The 18,585-nt window shown below is 39.0% G+C and overlaps 1 protein-coding gene across 1 annotated transcript in view; it reads left to right on the top strand.

The window, feature by feature from the left end:
• The first annotated feature begins 6,660 nt into the window (after positions 1-6,660).
• Positions 6,661-18,585, top strand: part of Spata16 (spermatogenesis associated 16) — a 275,743-nt gene continuing 263,818 nt past the window's right edge. The window contains exon 1 of the mRNA XM_060376930.1: positions 6,661-7,269. Coding sequence (XP_060232913.1) covers positions 6,661-7,269 — 609 coding nt within the window. The remainder of the gene's footprint in view (positions 7,270-18,585) is intronic.

Consider the following 18,585-nt stretch of genomic DNA (forward strand, 5'->3'; position numbering starts at 1 on the left):
ACTGTTGTTAGTATTTTATATATCTTCATATATTGTATTCTTTATTTATTTCTCAAATATGTACTATGAGCCAAATCAACCCTGCCTCTCCAGTAATCTTCCATTCTTTACCACATTACTTGGAAAAAAAAAAAAAAGAGGAGGAATTGCTAGGATGTGTGCATTGACTTTCCCATCTCAAAACCGCATTTTCGAAAACCTGTGTTCTTGCAGAAGCAGACATGCTACTGCTGCCTTAGCACACCAGCCACCCCTCTCTAGTAACAAGTGTGCACGGAGAGCCAGCTGTGTTCCAGGCTCTGCAGAAACTGTGCACCCACACGGGAAATGGATTGGGATTCATTTCAGTCCCTCACAGTAGAGTGAAGTAAGACAGCATCTCCTCTGAAAGGAGGGCGCTGTTTATCTGTACATCCCACTCCTGCCCATCTTCCACCTCTGCTTTCTCCTAGCTGCTCATGGTGACATGCCAAGATCTGGTCTTTCTTCTTTCCTGTCCCACCTAGCCCAGTTTCCTGATCATGGGCTAAGGGCTTAGTATGTGACTATTAGACAGAAGGAATATTTTATGTTTTTAAAAATAACAATGTGTACTGGTAGACTAACAAGGTGTTTTTCCTCATAATGTCTCTCTGGTTACATTTAACAGCAAGTTAAAATTAGATCTTTTTTTTTTTTTTTAAAGAAAGAAAACCATAGCAACTGTGATGTTGAATGTTTCAGAGAGCACATTTTTAAGGATTCTCTTCTGAATTGCCCAGATTTGAGCTGCCTGTTTCAGAAAAAAAAAAAATGTAATAACTTGTTTTACTAATAACCAAGTAAACTACCGATTGAATCTCAGAGGTAATAGAAACTCCCATGGAGAGCAGAAAGCTTGGTGACATGCTTGAAGTAAAAATAAATAAATGTTGCAAATACACTGAGTAAGCACAAAATGGTTACCTGATAGAAATGACTGAGCACTGAGCTTCTTTCACTTCCTGTACCTGTGTTTATTATGAGCCCAAGACATGTTCAAATGTTCCTTATCAACATTTGCTGGATATCTTCTTTATCTATGCCATGTGGGTATAAGGAAATCAGCCCTACTATGCTGACTTCTAAATTAAAGAAGAAGCATCTTACAGAATACCATCTAGAAATACATTTGACATTCATGACAATTGACGAATAGTTTTCTCTTAAAAGTATTTTTATTGAAGATTAAAATGTAGCCTTAGGAACACTGACTAATGCCATGTTAATCAACCTGACTACCAACCAAAAGTGAAGAGGTTGATAGTTTAAATCTAGTTCTTACATGACTCATTTGAACAATCGAGAATAGAGTGTACTTCACCCAGGATGAGATTAAAGCAAAGCAAAACAAAATCCAAAAATCCATCAAAACCTCTCAGAATCAACTGATTTTTTTTTTTGCTTTACTGCCAAAAAAAAAAAAAAAAAAAAAAAAAAAAAAAAAAAAAAAAATCTAGCTCTAGCTGGTCCCAATGCCAGATACTCAGGAGGCTGAGTCAGGGGTGTGGCACATACAAACTTTACCTGAGTAAGAAAGAAAGAATGAGAAATACAAGAAAGAAAGAGAGAGAGAAAGCAAAAAAAAAAGGAAAGAAGGAAGGAAAGAAGGAAGAAGAAATCATAATATTGGCAGGTAAATATATGGAACTAGAAAAGATCATATGGAATGAGACAACCCAGGAAAACAAGTGTTGCACAATGTCTGTCACCTGGGGCTCTGAGCTCCAAATCTTTAGATGTGAGTGACATACCCTGGAGTAACTGCAGAAAGCAGGAAAGTAAAATGGAATCATTGTCAAGTAAGGGATATTGGGGACCATTAAAGAGGGCAATAGAAGGGTACAAGTGATCTGATCAGGGAAAAGGGAGCTCTAATAATGGAAAAAGAAAGAGAAAACTACAGAAGACAAAGGGAAGAGGGAAAATTACAGTTCGGTGTCTTTAAAAGTCATGAAGAATCAGACTGTTATAATTCTATTATAATCCTTTCTCCAAGAGCTAAAAACTACATGAGAAAGTACAAGAAGCCCTTCTTTTGGAAGCCATACCTAGTACTAAAAACCTAGCCCACTGCCCAAGACCGCTGAAGTCATGGATCTTGCAGAAGAATCTACAACCACCATTTTACTAAGCCATAATAATCCCTAATTAAATTCTAAATATTTGTCCTTATAGATAAATATGGTCCTTATTCTTTAGGAAGGAAATTTCTCTGCAATAGGTGGAGAACATTTACATAACCACGACCAATCAAAATGCAGAATTATAGAGCCCAGTCCCAGTCATATATCTAAGATACAACTCTGACATCTAAGGCTCAAAGATCAAAGGAAAAAAGGATGGAAAGATTGTAAGCACCAAAGGACCAGGGAGTTGGTTGGGAGATTGTGTCTCCTAACAGGGTCAAAAGCTACATCCATAAAGTCTTACCAACATGAGTGCTTATGTATGAGCTAAACAAGAACAACAATACACATGCCAAAATGAATAGACAAAAGACCATAAGACTCTATTCCTACTCAGAGAACAACAGACAACTAATGCTGAAAGTAAAGAAATAATCTTCCCCAGGAAAGATACAACAATTGGTTTTCCAACACCAAATGTTCAGTTCTGAAAACATGCATGCAGATAACATTATTGAGACTGAGCAGGGTGCATTTATGTATTTAGGAATATATATGTACGTGTGTAATAACAATTAATCAAAATAGAGGCCATGGGTTTGAAAAAAAGAAAAAGGAAGGGTATCTGGAAGATTGAGAGAGGAAAAGAAAAAAAGAAATGGTGTAATATATTTTCAAAAAATAAGAAATAACTGAAAGAACAAGTTCAAGGAAGACAGAGAGTGTAACTATGGCATAACTGCTTGCTTTGAATACATTCGATTCATTCCCCCGGTCTTAAATCCAAGGGAAAGACTATTTCTCCTGCACTCAGTATTGCAAACTTGCAGTAGTTCTTTGTAAAGGCTGAGAGCTCTTGGGCTTCCAAACAGCCTCATCCACATTAGTGTGTCTATCGCTCTCCTAGTCCAGCTCGTGTTTGGGCAGTCGTGTTGGTGAGACACTGTAGGTGTAGCTTCTGACGTTGCTAGAAGACACGAGCTCACAGCAACCTCTGTTCCTCCAGCTCTCATCATCTCTCCATGTCCTCTTTCAAAATGATCAAGGTGACCATGAATTTTAAAAAGGAGCAGGAAGAGATATACAGGAAGATGAGGAAAGAAAAAGAACGGGAAATGAAGTAATTATAATCTCAAAATATAAAAGAATCTTTTTTTAGATTCAACTTTATCTTTTCTAAGTACATGTAACTTAGTCTTTGTTTTACAGCATCTGTTTTGACCTACATTTTTTGAACAACTTTATGCAGAACCCTGAGCTAATGTCTGGATAAGTGGAGAATGATTCTGCTTTTAGACAGCTTATTGGAAGAAGCCAGTCATGCATACATAACTGTTCTGTTTGGAGAAGACAGAGATGGGCAGTTCTTGTCTAGATATTGCTGTTCGGTTTAGGACAGGTAAATGACGTGGGAACAAGGTGGGAATTTTCATCAGATGGACTGAAAATGAGCCTCTTTTGGGAATGAGAATTAACAAAATTCTCATCTTGAGATCAAGGAGTGGGAAGTAAGGGCAGTGTGTGAAGCTAAATGGGGAAGACCTTGTGCTTCACATCCCTTCACTGCGATTTTGTAATTCCAGGAAACACTGTCAGTAGTCCATAACTCTTCTGCCGGGCAGCACAGCTTTTATAGAGAACACCTTCTACCTCTGAAATTGAAGTTGTATGACCAGCTGTCACCACTGTGAAGCAGTGGTTGGTTTAGACCTGCTCTTTCAGACTGTCAATTTAAGGGCACCTGTTGAGGGCCGTGTTCTGTTGAAGAAGAGTGACATAAATTTGTTGCTTCTTGGACATGTTTGTCTGGACATTAAAGATCTGCTCACCATCTGAATGTCCCGGGAGCACCTGTCTTTTCTCCCCCTCTGTTTATACAAATGTGTCGGGCATTTAAGATGATGATTTCTCTAGAAAAGCTTAATCATTGCTGTAGAAGCTCTCTAGAGCCTCTGTCACACAACATTGATAAAACCTTTCTTCTTGTACATCTTCAAGGATGGGTGGGAAGAGGCAAGGGGGACAAAGGAGGTATGTGAAGACAATAGAGGAAGGAGAAACAATCACTCTTCAGGAGAAGCAGTTACAAAGATACTTACGAATTTAGGTGCTGAAGACGTGAAGTCAGTTCTGATAGCACAGATAGTATTCCCTTCGATGCCAAGGTGTTATATCAATGAACTGCAGGTGAACTGATACATTTTAGCCTCTGGTGCCTCTGATGTACATTGCTGAGATAAGAGACCTGAAAGAAACCCATGGAACAGTTTACCTTCCAACATTTACTGTTCGTGTTCTTATATAGTCTATTGTAAGAATGATCTTACCAGCAGGAAAGCATCAGGAAAATTTGAGCATCAGGAAAATTTCAAAAGCTGTGCCTGTGTTACTGAAAGGACATTTCTGAGATAGATGCTGGTCTGGAAATCCACCTACCGGAGACCCCAACTGAAGCACTGAAACTGTGTTCTCTCAGCCCAAATCCTTTGTGGTACAAGAACAAACAAGAACAGAGCAATGGCTGGTAGCGCTGTCTTCCTCTCAGGCCCTTAGGCAGAATACTCTAAGACAGTGAGTGTCTTGATCAAGACAAAGTGGTGGAGCTGGACCTTGGGATTCACTGTTGAGCACATCTCCTTTCAACTGGGCAAACATTGTAATCTCTCGGAAATTAGTTTTGACAGTAAAATTCTGTCATGGAATCACAACTCTAGGATTTAGCTTTGATAACACCAAGATGGTTATTATTGGAAACAGATATTTCTCTCTCTCTCTCTCTCTCTCTCTCTCTCTCTCTCTCTCTCTCTCTCTCTTTGTGTGTGTGTGTGTGTGTGTGTGTGTCTTTACATATGTAGTAAATCTGTACATGTATGTGCAGGTGAACATAGAAGGCCAGAGAAAGACATTGCATGTCTTCCTCTGTCACTCTCCTCCTTGTTTTAGACAATCTCTCACTGCACCTGAAGCTCGATGTTTTGGCTAGGACAGCTAGCCAGCAAACTCCTAGCTCCACCTGTCTTTGTCCCTAAACAGTGGCATCACAGGCACACATAGCCATGCTTTACTTTTATGTAGGTAAGGGATTTGAACTCAGATCCTCTTACTCTCACAGCAGTTTCTCTTTCCCATTTGATCTTTCTTATGTGGTAATAAAACTACCCAGGTAGCTTCTCTACTATCTTCGTGTATAACTTAAACCTTTCCTAGGACACCTACACAGAAGGGTAGGGAAAGGAAAATTTTTAACTTCCACAAGAATCAACTGGGTCTCGTTTCATGGTGTTTCTAGAGCCAAACTGCTGTTTCTCGGGTAGTCAAGGGGAAGCAATCAATATTAGCAAAATAATAAGCTTCAAAAAGGCTTCTCAAGTGTTTTTCTTTAGTGGGTGAATCACCCTGGAAAGTATAAGAAGCACAAATGTTAGATTTTATCTCATTGTGTCTTATGGTCATATTCAGCTGCACCACGGCTATTTTCTTGTCTGTTTGGATCTGATTCAAGTATAGTCAGCGGTGTGCTTAAAGTGACATGTCATGCAGGGAAGACTAAGCAAGGAGTTAGGGAGTACTGTGTCAATGGAGAAACATCAGCCACCCCCACCTCATTCTTTACGTTCTTTGTAAAATAAGAACACAAAATTATGTTCAGCAGAGACACAATTTTATCACAATTAAGTCAAGAGAAGTAGATGAGATAAGAACCAATTAGATGTGGTAATTATTAAATTTTAAGATGCTTTCTATCTTGCAAGAAATCTAGAAGCAGAGTTAGTATGAAGAAGCCTCTGTTTCCGACTGTCTGTTAAGCATCAGCACATTGAGAAAATGTTTCATATTGTAAACAATATTCATGCCATTACTACAGAGTCTAGATGAACAGCCGGTTCTGAGTCACTGTGAGTTGAAGGTCACACTCTTCCAGTCTGAGAGTCTGAGAGCCTGTTTTAACGAATAGCTGTCTTTAAAGATGTTTCTACATGAGGCTTTCAGCATTAATAAACATGTAAAGAAAATACTGTGTTCACACTTCTGGAAGTTTCTCAGGAGTGGCTGTGGTTTGTGCTTCCATGTCCATCAGGCAGGATAGCAGTGGGCTTCGTAATGAGGTACAGACCACCTGCCTTCCTGAGGAAATTAATACAGAAATGGATTTTTTTTTTACTTTTTTGTCTTCTAGGGCTATGTATAAAATTTTTCTATTCAGTGACTTCAGGCTTTTCATAAAAAGATTCATTCAGTGCTGTTCAACTGTAAATTATTTTTCAGGTAACATCTAAATATGTTTTGGGTGAGTTCTTACCTTAGTGGGTTTTGTGATTGAAACACCCAATGGCCGGGGTGAGCAATCAGTGGATGGTATAATGCAGCTGTATTCTAAGTGATAAGTATCTACAATAAGTAAACAGTATTTGAAACACAACTGACTATAGGCTAAAACCACGGGGGGTTCAGACTTAATTGTTTTAATTGCTTTTTCCTTTCTTATCCCTGCAGGAATCGGGGGGGTGGACCAATGGATTCCGGCAAGAGTAGGAATTTGGAGACTACAGTTAAGAGAGTCTACCGTGATCTGCTTATACCAAAGATAAATACCAGCAAGAAAATGTCCACCTTTTCACCCAATGGCCTGGAAGTGCCACCAGAAATTAAGAAGAGCTGTGGAGAAAAACAAGCAGAAAGCACAGCCGAGAGAGTAAAACTCACAAAGAATATCAAGGAAAAACAGAGCAATGAGTTAGAGAAAATGGCCCCTAAACGGAAGTCAGAAGGGGAAGAAAAGACAGTTGGAAAGAAAGAGGCCAAGATAATGGAACTGGACCATCAGCTAGTCACCACGACGCCTCTGCCTCACATCCCCTTAAAGAACATAATGGATGTGGAAATGAAGCTAGTCTACGTTGATGAAGAGGATGTAAGCTATGAGTTTGCCCAGACATACACGTGCACTGGGCTTCAGGCAACCGGCCAACCTTCTACCATGATGACACCTGCAAGTCCAAGGGGTCTCACCACCCTGCCGCAGATTGACAAATGGCTTCAGGTGGCCTTAAAGGATGCCAGCTCTTGCTATAGGCAGAAGAAATATGCCGTGGCAGCAGGGCAGTTCAGAACAGCACTTGAGGTATGGGAGTAAAGACAGCACAAATGAACAGGGAGCCATGAAATTAAAAGTTACAATTACACTGAGTGGTTTTGATCACTGATCAATGTAATGAACAGTGGTCATGGGGTAAAAATATTTAATGTCAGAATTAAGAGTTCCAAAGTTACATAAAGCAAGTAAGATGGGCCTATAGATTACGATGCCTGTTCATGTTTAACATGCTTTTTCTGCTTACAAACCCAGAAGGGAATGACAGCATATGTGCAAATGTGGTTAGTTTTATAACGTAAGTGTGGAGTGTCAATAAAGTGGTGTTATGTTAGATACATCCTTTCTAAATGCAGAGACTCCAAGAGTCCATGAATCGTCACTTTTATGTAATCTTTAAAAGCAAACCCTTAGTTTTTAGCCTGGTACTTTGTATGCAATATTTGATACAAATGACATCATTTTCCCTGACATGAGCGTCACCTCAAATATCCTTCCCATTCCAGTGAACTTTATGACTAACTATTATGCCATCTGCAAGCAGGTAGGGGTTGTCTCCTTCATGGTACTATGAAGTTGCCAGTGGACTGAAATAAAGCCTAGGAATCACTGTTAAACACAGAAGAAGTCATGAGCAAGAGTGAATGGTCTAATGACTCACTAAGCCTGCAGACTAAGTAAATGCTTACCCTCAAGTCCCAGTGGCCTGACGCAACTGGTGTCTCTCTGTATATTTCATTAATTGCAAAAGCACATCTGAGTGAATTCTAGATATGCCTGCTGAGTGGGGAGACTTCAATTGATGAGGGAAAGAAAAAAAAGTGTGCTCCTTTTGTCTTTTTATCTTGAGAGCTCAGTACAGTAAAATGATATAACTGTGGCCCCCTTGATGGGGCCAGAGGGAAGGCGAGAGATAGTGTTAGCTGTTGTGGTATAGATTTAAAAGAGTTAAATATCTCCACCATTGCCTACATGTTAAACTTATTAAATCAATAATGAATTACTAATAGAAAATAATTAACAATGGTATCCCTAAAAAGGAACTGTACATACACACACACACACACACACACACACACACACGATTCCAAAAGATAGGCAGTGATTCAGTAGCACACAGGCAATTCATCTATTTTCATAAGGGGTCATCCACACTCCAGCTGGAAGACTAATGTGCCCTGTAAAGCTTAGGGATGTTATTTCTACATAAGGTTATTGTAATTAGTAAGTGCTAGAAACCTGAGCTATCCACCCGCCTCTGAGCAAACCCTCATCTCTACTTTGAGCTGTTCCAGCCCCAGTCCTCTGGCCAAGGACAGAATGCTCAAGAAAGACAGTGTAAATTTCTGCAAGGGCCATTGACCTGTCTGCTGGTATTTGCTCCAAAAAGCATATTCTTCATGCAGGATGGTAGGTCACTATTTTACCAATGAAAGGGGGATATAAAACTTAAAATTGAGCTGTGAAACTTTAAATTAGGACTATGTAAGAGAGCAAGAGACACCAGTATTAACTGAAAGAAAATACCTAGTTTTCCATAAAACTCAGTGTTCACAAATTTGTACCTTCAAAATATTATTTTATTTGACTAGACATGAGGTATTTAAAATTGCATAAATCCTTTCCCTAGTTTATTATCAGTAGTTCACTCATATCCCTGACACTGTGTGTATGAATGTATTTAAGTTGTAATAAAATGACTCATGGCATGGATCTACCATTCATATCTACAAATAAAACATTTTAATTACCAAAAAAAAAACCTCAGTGTTTATAGTGCTAAAAAATCAACGTCAAGATTTAATGACCTAAAGGTATGTCCGTGCTGAAATCTCTCTCTCTTTCCCTCCCTCCCTCCTCCCTTCTCTCACTATACTTTCTCTTTCCCTCCTCTCTCCCTCCCTCTACCCTTCTTTCTCTATGTTTCCCCTTCTCTCTCCCTTGGATTTTAGGAAAGCTTTGGAAGCTGACACTAATTACTGGTAATTAACAAAGGTAATTATTTTGAGACCAAAACTTTAGCTTAGACATCTGGCCTAGCTTTTGTTTAATTACCTTGGGAGTTAACTTTGAAATCTTCTCTAGAATGTCTCTTAATAAACAAAAGCTACTGGGAATAGAACAGTTTCTTCACTTCTTTAACCCTTCTTCTCTTGAACTTAAACTTCTGAGTGTGACAATTCCTTAGCGTTCTGAGATGTTATCATATAGCATACCCTTTCCTTCATTGCTTGCTGAGGCTTTTAAGTAAGGCAGTATGGAGACAAGCTGAAATAGTAACCATGACAAATATCTGAGGAGGAATATCTTGGGTAAGATTTAACTATAAGTGATAAAAATTCTGAAATGAGCATCTTGTGGAAGATGGAGAGAATGAGTACAATATGATTATCAGAGCACCAATTATAAAAAATTTCCTAAAAGGTAGCTTAGACCTCATTAACACAAAATATCTGTTCTTGCTATGCATTCCAGAAAACCAAAAGGAAAAAAAAAAAAACTTATGGTACAAGCACTTTCTACAGCTGTACCTAGCATTTCCATTTCTTTCGCATTGACCAGAATTTCCTCATGTAACCGCACAAAGCTGCAGGGGAGGCTGGGAAAACAGTGTTCCAGATGTTTCTTACACTGAGAGGTTCTAGGACATAGGAAGCAAGATAGATAAGGAGCCGTGTTCTCCCAGCAGTACTTATTAATGGGAACATAGCAGGAGGCACATACCAGGCTTGCTAAATAAGTGAACACCATCAGTTAGGAAAGAATGCAAAGTATATAGCACCTATGACTGAAAACAGGACCGAAAAATGAAACAAAGCCCCTCTCTAGCCAAAGCTTCTCTTTTGGAAGACCTGAATTTTGGCTAGCAGATCCCATCCACGTCAGTGACCCTCAGCTTCTAATAACTCCAGCTCCAGAGGATCAAACACCCTCTTCAGGATTCTGCAGGCACACACACACACAAATAAAGAAAAAAAAAAGGAAGAAAATATTAGTCAAACATTCTAGCTACACACTCTCATGGGAAGAATAATTAATAACAATTGGCAACATCCAAGAATATAGTAATCAGGGTTTCTTGTTACTTGCAGGGGAAATACTCAAAAAAATTATCAAAGGCTCTAGCTTTGTGGCCTGCAAACTTGACACCATGGCCTCCACCTTAATCACAGAATTTTAGTAATTCAAAACCTTTCTGAATTAGAACAGGTCTGTAGGTGCCCTCTTAGATCTATAGCTTCAAACAGCTCCACTTGAACCAGCCCTAGGAAACAAAGCTCATCCTCTGCAATTGAAGTTGTTCCTTCTGATTAGAACACACCAGAGGGGGCTCCTGAGGTGCTAATCTTTCTTATCTTAATGCCCAACTGACCTTGTGCTAAAGTAATTACTCATTACCCACAACCCAGAGATTGTTCTCTGTGTTGGGTGGTGTGTTTTACACTCTGGGAATATTTGCACTCATTTTTCCATTTTTGTTTTGCAAGCAAGCCATGAGACAGGGTCATTATGTTGCTGTCACTGTCACTGCTCGTGAGAAAGTCAGGGGACAAACAGGTTAAGTGACATGCTCATGGGCCTCCTGCTAAAAAAAAATTGTAAAGCCTGGGTCTGAACACAGCTTGATTTCAGGATGCAGCAGCTTAACAACCTTCTCTGTGCTGCTGGGTGTAAGTTGGTTTGAAACAGAGGATTCCAGAAGGGCCCAGACCTGCAGAATTGGAAACTACAATTAAACAAATCCCAGATGGCCCTTGAGCACACTGAATCTCAAGAGCACTATGTTTAAGTGTGCCTGACTGAACCATTTACTGTGACGGCATGGGTGCTGAATGCCCCCACAGGCCCATGTGTTGGAGGCTTGGCTCCCACAGTGACACTTCAGAGAAGTAGTGAGAGGGGGGTGTCAGCCATTGAAGGCGTACTTGAAGGAATTTACTGAAGCTCAGGCTCTTTCTTTCTCTCTAATCTCTGGATCACAGTGTAAATGATTTTGCTCAGCAATGCTTTCTGCCATGGCATGCTCAAGGTGCTTTACCTCAACTCCAAAACGGGCCAACCAAACATGAACTAGAACCTCCAAAACTGGAACGTAATGGCTTTTTCTCCCTTTATAACTTGAATATCTCAAGAGTTCTGTTATAGTCTAAGGAAGCTAACACATTTGCCTCTGATTAACACTCTGCCCTTTGTCTAACCCTCTTTTATGCCCATCAGCTGACCTGTAGGAAACACTTTTCCTCTGAGCAGTTGTTTCAATATCAGTGGTTCAGAAATTGGGGATTTCAAACATCTGTAAAAACCTAACTGTTTGAGGGGCTTGTCTTAGTTAGGGACTCTGATGTGATAAAACTCCATGACCCTAAGCAACTCGTGAAGAAAAGGTCCGTTTCAGCTTACAGCTCTCAGGTCATACTCCATCGCTTAAGGAAGTGGAGGCAGAGACAAGAAACTGGAAGCAAAACCTGAAACAGGAGCCTTGCCAGACTTCTGCTTTATGGTTGCTCTTCATGGCTTGTTCAGCCTGCTTTATTATATACCCAAGACCCCCTTCCCAAGGTGGGCTTGCTCAGGGTCAGATGGGCTCTTCCACTCAAGCAACAATCAAAACTGCACTACCAACTTGCCTACAGGCAACATTATGGAGGCATTTTTCTCAACGGAGGTACCTCTTCTCAGATAACTCTAGCTTGTCTCAGGTTGACAAAAACAAACAACGAGCAGAGTGGGTGGGGGTGGGGATGGATTGGCATAGCATTTCTCTTATGAGAGGATATTATAAGCCTTCCCATCATTATATCATCCAAGGCGGAACAGCTTAACCACAACCACCCCCAAAAAAGAAAGAAAAACTAGAAAGAAAACAGAAGGTCATACTCTGCAAATGAAGGACATTTCAAAAATAAATTATGCTGTAATTTTATAGAAATCCTACTAAGTTGTGGGTTTCTCATTTCACTGAAGATTAGTAAAGCATGGGTCTACGAGCCATCTTTTGGGAATCATTGTTCTAGAACGCATTTCCCTTATGGTAAGCGTTAGGTCTCCAAGGCGATGGAGTCTGTACCAGACCTTCTGATAAGATTACTTCCAGTGTAATGGAATTTGGTAGGAGGCAGGTCCATTTTGGAGCCCATTCAAGGGGGTTTATTTAATGAAGAAGCAAAAATATCTCATTATAGGGCAGCCTCACCTATAATTGCTCTACTGAGAATAATTCCGTACCAAGTCTCTAGGGCCTTGCAATGTGGATATCCCAGAAAGCTTAATTTAAATGGATTCTAACAAAGTATTGCTTTGTTCAATACAATCAGGTTCTGTGTACCTGGGCTGGTGTATTATACAGATGTGGGTTTCCTCCTGATCTCAGTACACAGTTCTTTCTAATTGTTTTTAATTAACATACAAAGAAATGAGATATACTGTTACATTTTCATACATAGATCATTATGCTTTGTTCTTATAGCCACCTTCCTCTCTTCTTGATGGACTCTATCTTCCACATTAATCCCGTTTTATTTTCATTCTTTTGTGTATGTGAGTATGTGTGTATGTGTTTGATACCTTTTCTTATAACTCCTCCATGGAGAGCTCTTTCTCCCCTTTCATAGTACTCTTTCTATTTTCATGTCCTACACACGCACACACACACACACACACACACACACACACACTTAAATCTAAAGTCTACATATAAGAGAAAATGTCATGTTCTTCTTATCACATATTTTCTCTGAGTCTGGCTTATCTCACTTAACATGATGACCCCCCCATTCCATTTTTCCTCAAATATCATAATTTCACATTTCTTCACAGCAGAATAAAGTCATAATTCTTTATCCTGTCAGTGCACATATCTAGGCAGGTTCCAAATTTTTGTAGCAGTGTTTAGGGGAACAGTAAGTAAGAATATGCAAGTACCTCTGTAGTATGTTGACTTTGACTTCCTCAAGTATATACCCTAGAAAAGCAGGTCATAAAATATGTTCATTTTTGGCTCTCTGAGAAACCTTCATACAGATTTCCATAGTAACCAGATCAGTATACATTCACACCAGGACTCATTTTTTTCTCAATATCCTTACTAGAATTTGAGCAAACTCTGCTATTTGTTCATCTAACTGAGTAGTAGCACCTAGATTATATAAAGAATTCCCAAAGTTAACTCTCTAAGAAAACTGTCCAATCAATAAATGGACTAACGAGTCAAATTGATAGTTCTCAAAACGTAGAAATTCCAATGGCCAACAAAGATTTGAAGATCTATTCAACGTGATTAGCCTTCAAAGTCAAACTGCCTTGAGGACCCATCTTACCCCAGTTAAAATGTCTTCCTTCTGTCATGACAACCAAAGGAAGCAAAGTCTGGGGAACTCACAAGATGGTGTGTAGCCCTAAACCTTTTTCTAGTTGAAGACATTCACAATCAAATAACTCATCAGAGCAACGCCCTAAATTGGCTATTCACATCCCACTTTAGAGGCAAAGAAAAAAGCTGATCTTTTCAAAAGCTAAGCAACTTCCTCAAGGGGCCACACCCGGTCTGTGGCAGGGGTCTTCATGTGCCAAATTCTTTGCTCTCCGTTTAAAGGTTTGTATAGGCATACTGTTTAAAATGCAGATCTGACATGATAGATGAAACGCCAGATTCCTCACTCCAAAATAAGTTCCCAAATGTTGTCAATGCTTCTGCTTCAGGAGCCACTGCAGGTAGCAAAGGCCTATGCCCAGCCAGCAGTTGGTTGTCACATGGCTGTCATCACCACTCGGGTATCTCCTCAGGAAACTGTTCTAGACACCTACATAAGTGCCGAGCTATAAAGAACATGATGCCGAGTTTGGAGTCAGAATCTCTGACCAACGCTGTACTTTTGTATGCTGTTGCTGATTGACTTTCTTTACTCCTCAGAACACAGTGAAGTAGAAATATCAGTAACTTGTGGCCAAATGCTGTCAGGCAGGATGTCAGCAGATGAAAATCATGATGAAGTCTTAACTTATAAGTTGTAACAGAACCCAAGTTCTTGAGCCTTACACAATGTATTTAAAACTTAAAAGTTTAAAATACCAGCATTGCAAAGGGTTCTGCCCACGGCTTGTTAATAACATTTTTAATTCATAGTCCCTTTCTTGGGTAATTAACATTTGAAACATGTAGTCTTAAGTACCTGCCTAGTATGCACACAATTCTGGGTTTGGTCTTGAGAACCAGGAAACAAAAATCTAATCTATTTTTAATTATATTTCAAATTGGCCCAAACAATAACCCAAATAATGCATTGTTCTCTACAGTATTCCTCTTCTAGAAAAAAAAAATGATCTCCATCAGAGACTGTTGTAAATGATTAGCTGTTTGTAACAAAAAATATAAGCCTTCTCTTAAATGCACAAATCAGGAAGCCAGAAATAGTTCATTTCCTCTCAGTTGCCAGGTATAAACTGTTGAACTTTGTATATTCAAGATTAAACATTTCAGTTTTTGATTGTTGCTGGCTTTGTTCATCCATAAACAATAAGTATTTAGTGATTAAAGACTCTTGGAAAAGTGTTAGCAAATTTCTATAGCAGAAAATTGCATAACATGTGTTTCTCTTGACCTCAAAAATAAAACAGAATGATTTTCTTTTCATAAATCTGTTCTTTGACAATATTATACATGCATACAATACATACTGATTACCTTCTTCCTCACCCTCTTTTATCTCCCCCCACCCCATCCACCTTCCCTCTTTTCTGCAAATTTCTGTCTCACTTTCGTGTCTGTCTTGTTTGGTGACCCAAAAGAGTTAGGCCAGTGACATCAGTGACCACAGTTTGCTGCTATCTTTTATTAGAATACAGTGGGCTCAGAAGTTGAGACACAACTGAACACAATGACTACCATTCTCCCAGAATCTACCAATAGCCAATAGTTCTAATTCAGCTGTAAGACATGGGATCACATGAACTCTTTCCTCGACGAGTAAGTGATTGGTGACAAAGCCACTTTTTTTTTTTTTTACAGTTAGTGCAAGTAACCACCAGCTACTCTGAGTTCATGATTCTAGTGAAATGATAGCTTTTCATGGTTCTGTTCTTTATCTTCTAGCTAGTATGTTCTTTTGAGTCCATCTTCCAAAATATTCTCTGATTATTTTCTTTTTCAATGCAGTTTATTCAGGAACCTTGAACAATCATCTGACCCTGGGGAAAGCCAGCCCACAGTTTAAATAGCCTCTGGGTAGCCAACCCCAGCGTGCCACGTGGGCAATGCAGATAGGTCCACATACATGGAAGCAAGCCAGATCCTCAGCCTTAGCCAAATGTGGAGTTGTTTGTGACAGAGAGCACTCACCATTGGGAAGGTGGAAGGCGGAAACCAGCTCCATCTTTAAGGCGCGGCATAATGCAGCTCTCTACAGTTCCCCCTTTTTGTTTTAGACCCATCAGGCAAGAGTAGAGGTCTGATCTCTGATATTAGAAATAAATTGGGACTTTGTACCGATGTTCTCTGAATTTTTAAAGGAGGTGATGAAACAAAGTGTTGTTTAGGACTGGTCCCTCAAATGTCACTAATTCTCAGCATCTTGGGCAACACTCTACATTCATTGCTGTTCAATGCAAAGAGAGCTTTCTTTGATTAAAGCTGAGAGTAGTTTTTGCTTATGGATATAAATAGATATTTAGAAGGCAATTTTATGCTATGTTAATTTAGTTAAACAATATCCCATTAGGCCTATGACCTCTCCAGGCATAAGCTGTTGATTCTCTCCTGTGGGAACAGAATTCAAATGCAGTCAGAAAGTGGTTGCTTGCTCCATAACAGTTATGCCACTACTGTATTGGTAAGCAGATCTTGTCTAACAGGCTGGTTCTGTAGTTCTTAAGGTTCAAAGGGGGGAAGGGAACGTGGTTTTTTAAAAAAATAACTAAGCACTAATTATATAAAATAGGTCTCTAGAAAAATTAAAATTTACTAATATAATAAAAGCAGCATGTCACCACCACTTATGTTTTCCCTTGCCACTGCCCTGAGGAATAAGAGCTCAGATGTAGGAATAGGGTCCTACCCAATCCAGTGCCAACATTGGATTTATATTTCAGGGTCATGTACTTTTTTCTGTTTTTTGTTGTTTGATATGTTATTGTTTATTTTTTAAAGACACTTCCCCCTAAAATGTGACTTTTAGATGGATTTGCAGATGGACATGCAGATAACCATGTAATTTAGTTACTTCTGGTGATTGTCATCCCACTCAATGGAACCACAAAGACTGAAACATTTAACGTATGCAGGAAAGAGTTGCTTTGCTTATAGCAAAAAATTATCTGAGAGACAGGATTATTATCAATAATGGGAAGTGTGACATGTCCTTGATTTGACACAATGGAAGCATTATTCTCAGATAAACCAAGTTCTGCCCCCACTTTACCCTCTGACTGTCCTAATTCCTCTTGAGCCTCCCTTCATTATCTATACAGAATCAGCTATAGAAATAACAGGTAAATAACTAGTATTTAGTTCCCAGAGTATGAAAGACAGGGCCAAGTGAGGCCCACTGGGTAGATACTGATTATGTCTGGAGAACCAAGCTTTCTTATCACTCCAGTGGTGGTAGACTATGCAGAGGAATAAGGGGAAATTTTTCAAGAAATTAGTCTATATTATAATTTTTGTTGATTTATAAATGAGAGAAGAACCACAGTCATTGGATAATGACTACCAACCTCATAGCTTTTAATATAAATATATTGCTCTGGAGATCTACTAAATGTGTATGGGTGCTATCAAAGACTGATACAAATGGGTAAGCTCCATTTGTCTACAATGAGTAGAGCTTATACACGGATAATTTTAGCTCTATAACTAAATTGCTGATTAAACAACTAAAGGTTGAAAAGCCACTATCCTAGATGACCATTCATTTATTTTTTCTCTTTTAAGCCCATGTCAAACTTTTAAAAAAAGAACTGGTAGATATATAAACATCCTAAAACTATTTTTTAAAACACCTTGAGCCAGGAATGGTGGTGCAAACCTGTCATCCCAATACTTTAGTAAGCTGAGAATCAAAAATTTGAAGCCAGACTCAGCTATACGATGAAGCCATACATCAAAATAAAACCGAGAATCAATCCAGGAAATGTGTCAGTCATTTTGATATGACCATTACTCATGACATACATGTACAGAAATGCCACAATAGGCCACTCCTGGGCAGCTTTGCACTTCTTCTGTGCAATTCCTCTGTGGAAACTTGTGATATGCTGAATTAAAAATTAAAAAGCAATAAATATTTTCCCTTTTGATGTCTACATGTAAAATAACCTCAAATGAGCTCAAAAGAAATTGATTTTCTTAGTGACTCTTCTCCTGTTAAATACCTAATACAGGCAGATGCTGAAATCTGACTAATGGCCAGTTAGCATCTCTGTCTGAAATACTGAATTACTTCATGCCTGAAGACGTCAAAAGAGTGCTTGACTGATCCACTGGAAACTGAGCAAGGTCTTTCTGATGAGCGAGGTCATTTCTATAGCTCACAAGAGTCATTTGTGTTTGATTCAAGTGACAATAAATGTTAAGATAATTTTAAAATATAGTTAATTCTGTGATTATTACAAATCAAATCCCCATCAACTCAGCTACAAAATCCTTACACAACCCTAAATTGTAATCAAACTGATGATCCTCTCAGGATTCACATGCTCTAGAGCTGATGACTTTCCTGCAAATACCTAATAGTGTTACCAAATACCACTCCCATGATCCAATTTCATTTTCCAAATTTATCCAAAAGCAACCAAAGCTACACAAAATGAAAGCCAGCAATACCCATTCTTTCTTCTCCCCTCTGCCCCATTTCAGCCTTGCTTCATGATGCTGCTCAGTGTTTGGGCAGACTCTTGACAGTGCTGAGTAGAAGGAATCCACTTTACTTTGTCCCAGAAATGTAACATGGAATGAAATGAGCTTGTAGGTTACTCTCCTGATTGTACTTTGTAGAAGGAAGTTAGCAGAAAGCTTCTATTTCAATACTTAGTTAATTCTTCACTCTCCCGTTGCCTCATTTGATATTTACTAAGACAAGGGACACTTTCTTCCCACCAGGGAGATGATTTTATCCCTATTAGAGACATACTTATTTAGGTAGGGGGTGATATAAAAGGAAATGGATTTCATTGCAGGATCTCTGTGTGGTTCCCTCTGTATATGCTTTGTTATGGAAACCTAGAATACTAAACACATATATACTTAAATGTCACCACCAACATTATATCAAGAAATAAATAAATACTAGAGCATTTGCTTTGGTTAATAGTGGTGATGGCAATGGTAATGATGATGATAATGATGATGCCAAT

The sequence above is a fragment of the Meriones unguiculatus genome, chromosome 2 (genome assembly GCF_030254825.1).
Source record: "Meriones unguiculatus strain TT.TT164.6M chromosome 2, Bangor_MerUng_6.1, whole genome shotgun sequence".
Lineage (NCBI taxonomy): Eukaryota > Metazoa > Chordata > Mammalia > Rodentia > Muridae > Meriones > Meriones unguiculatus.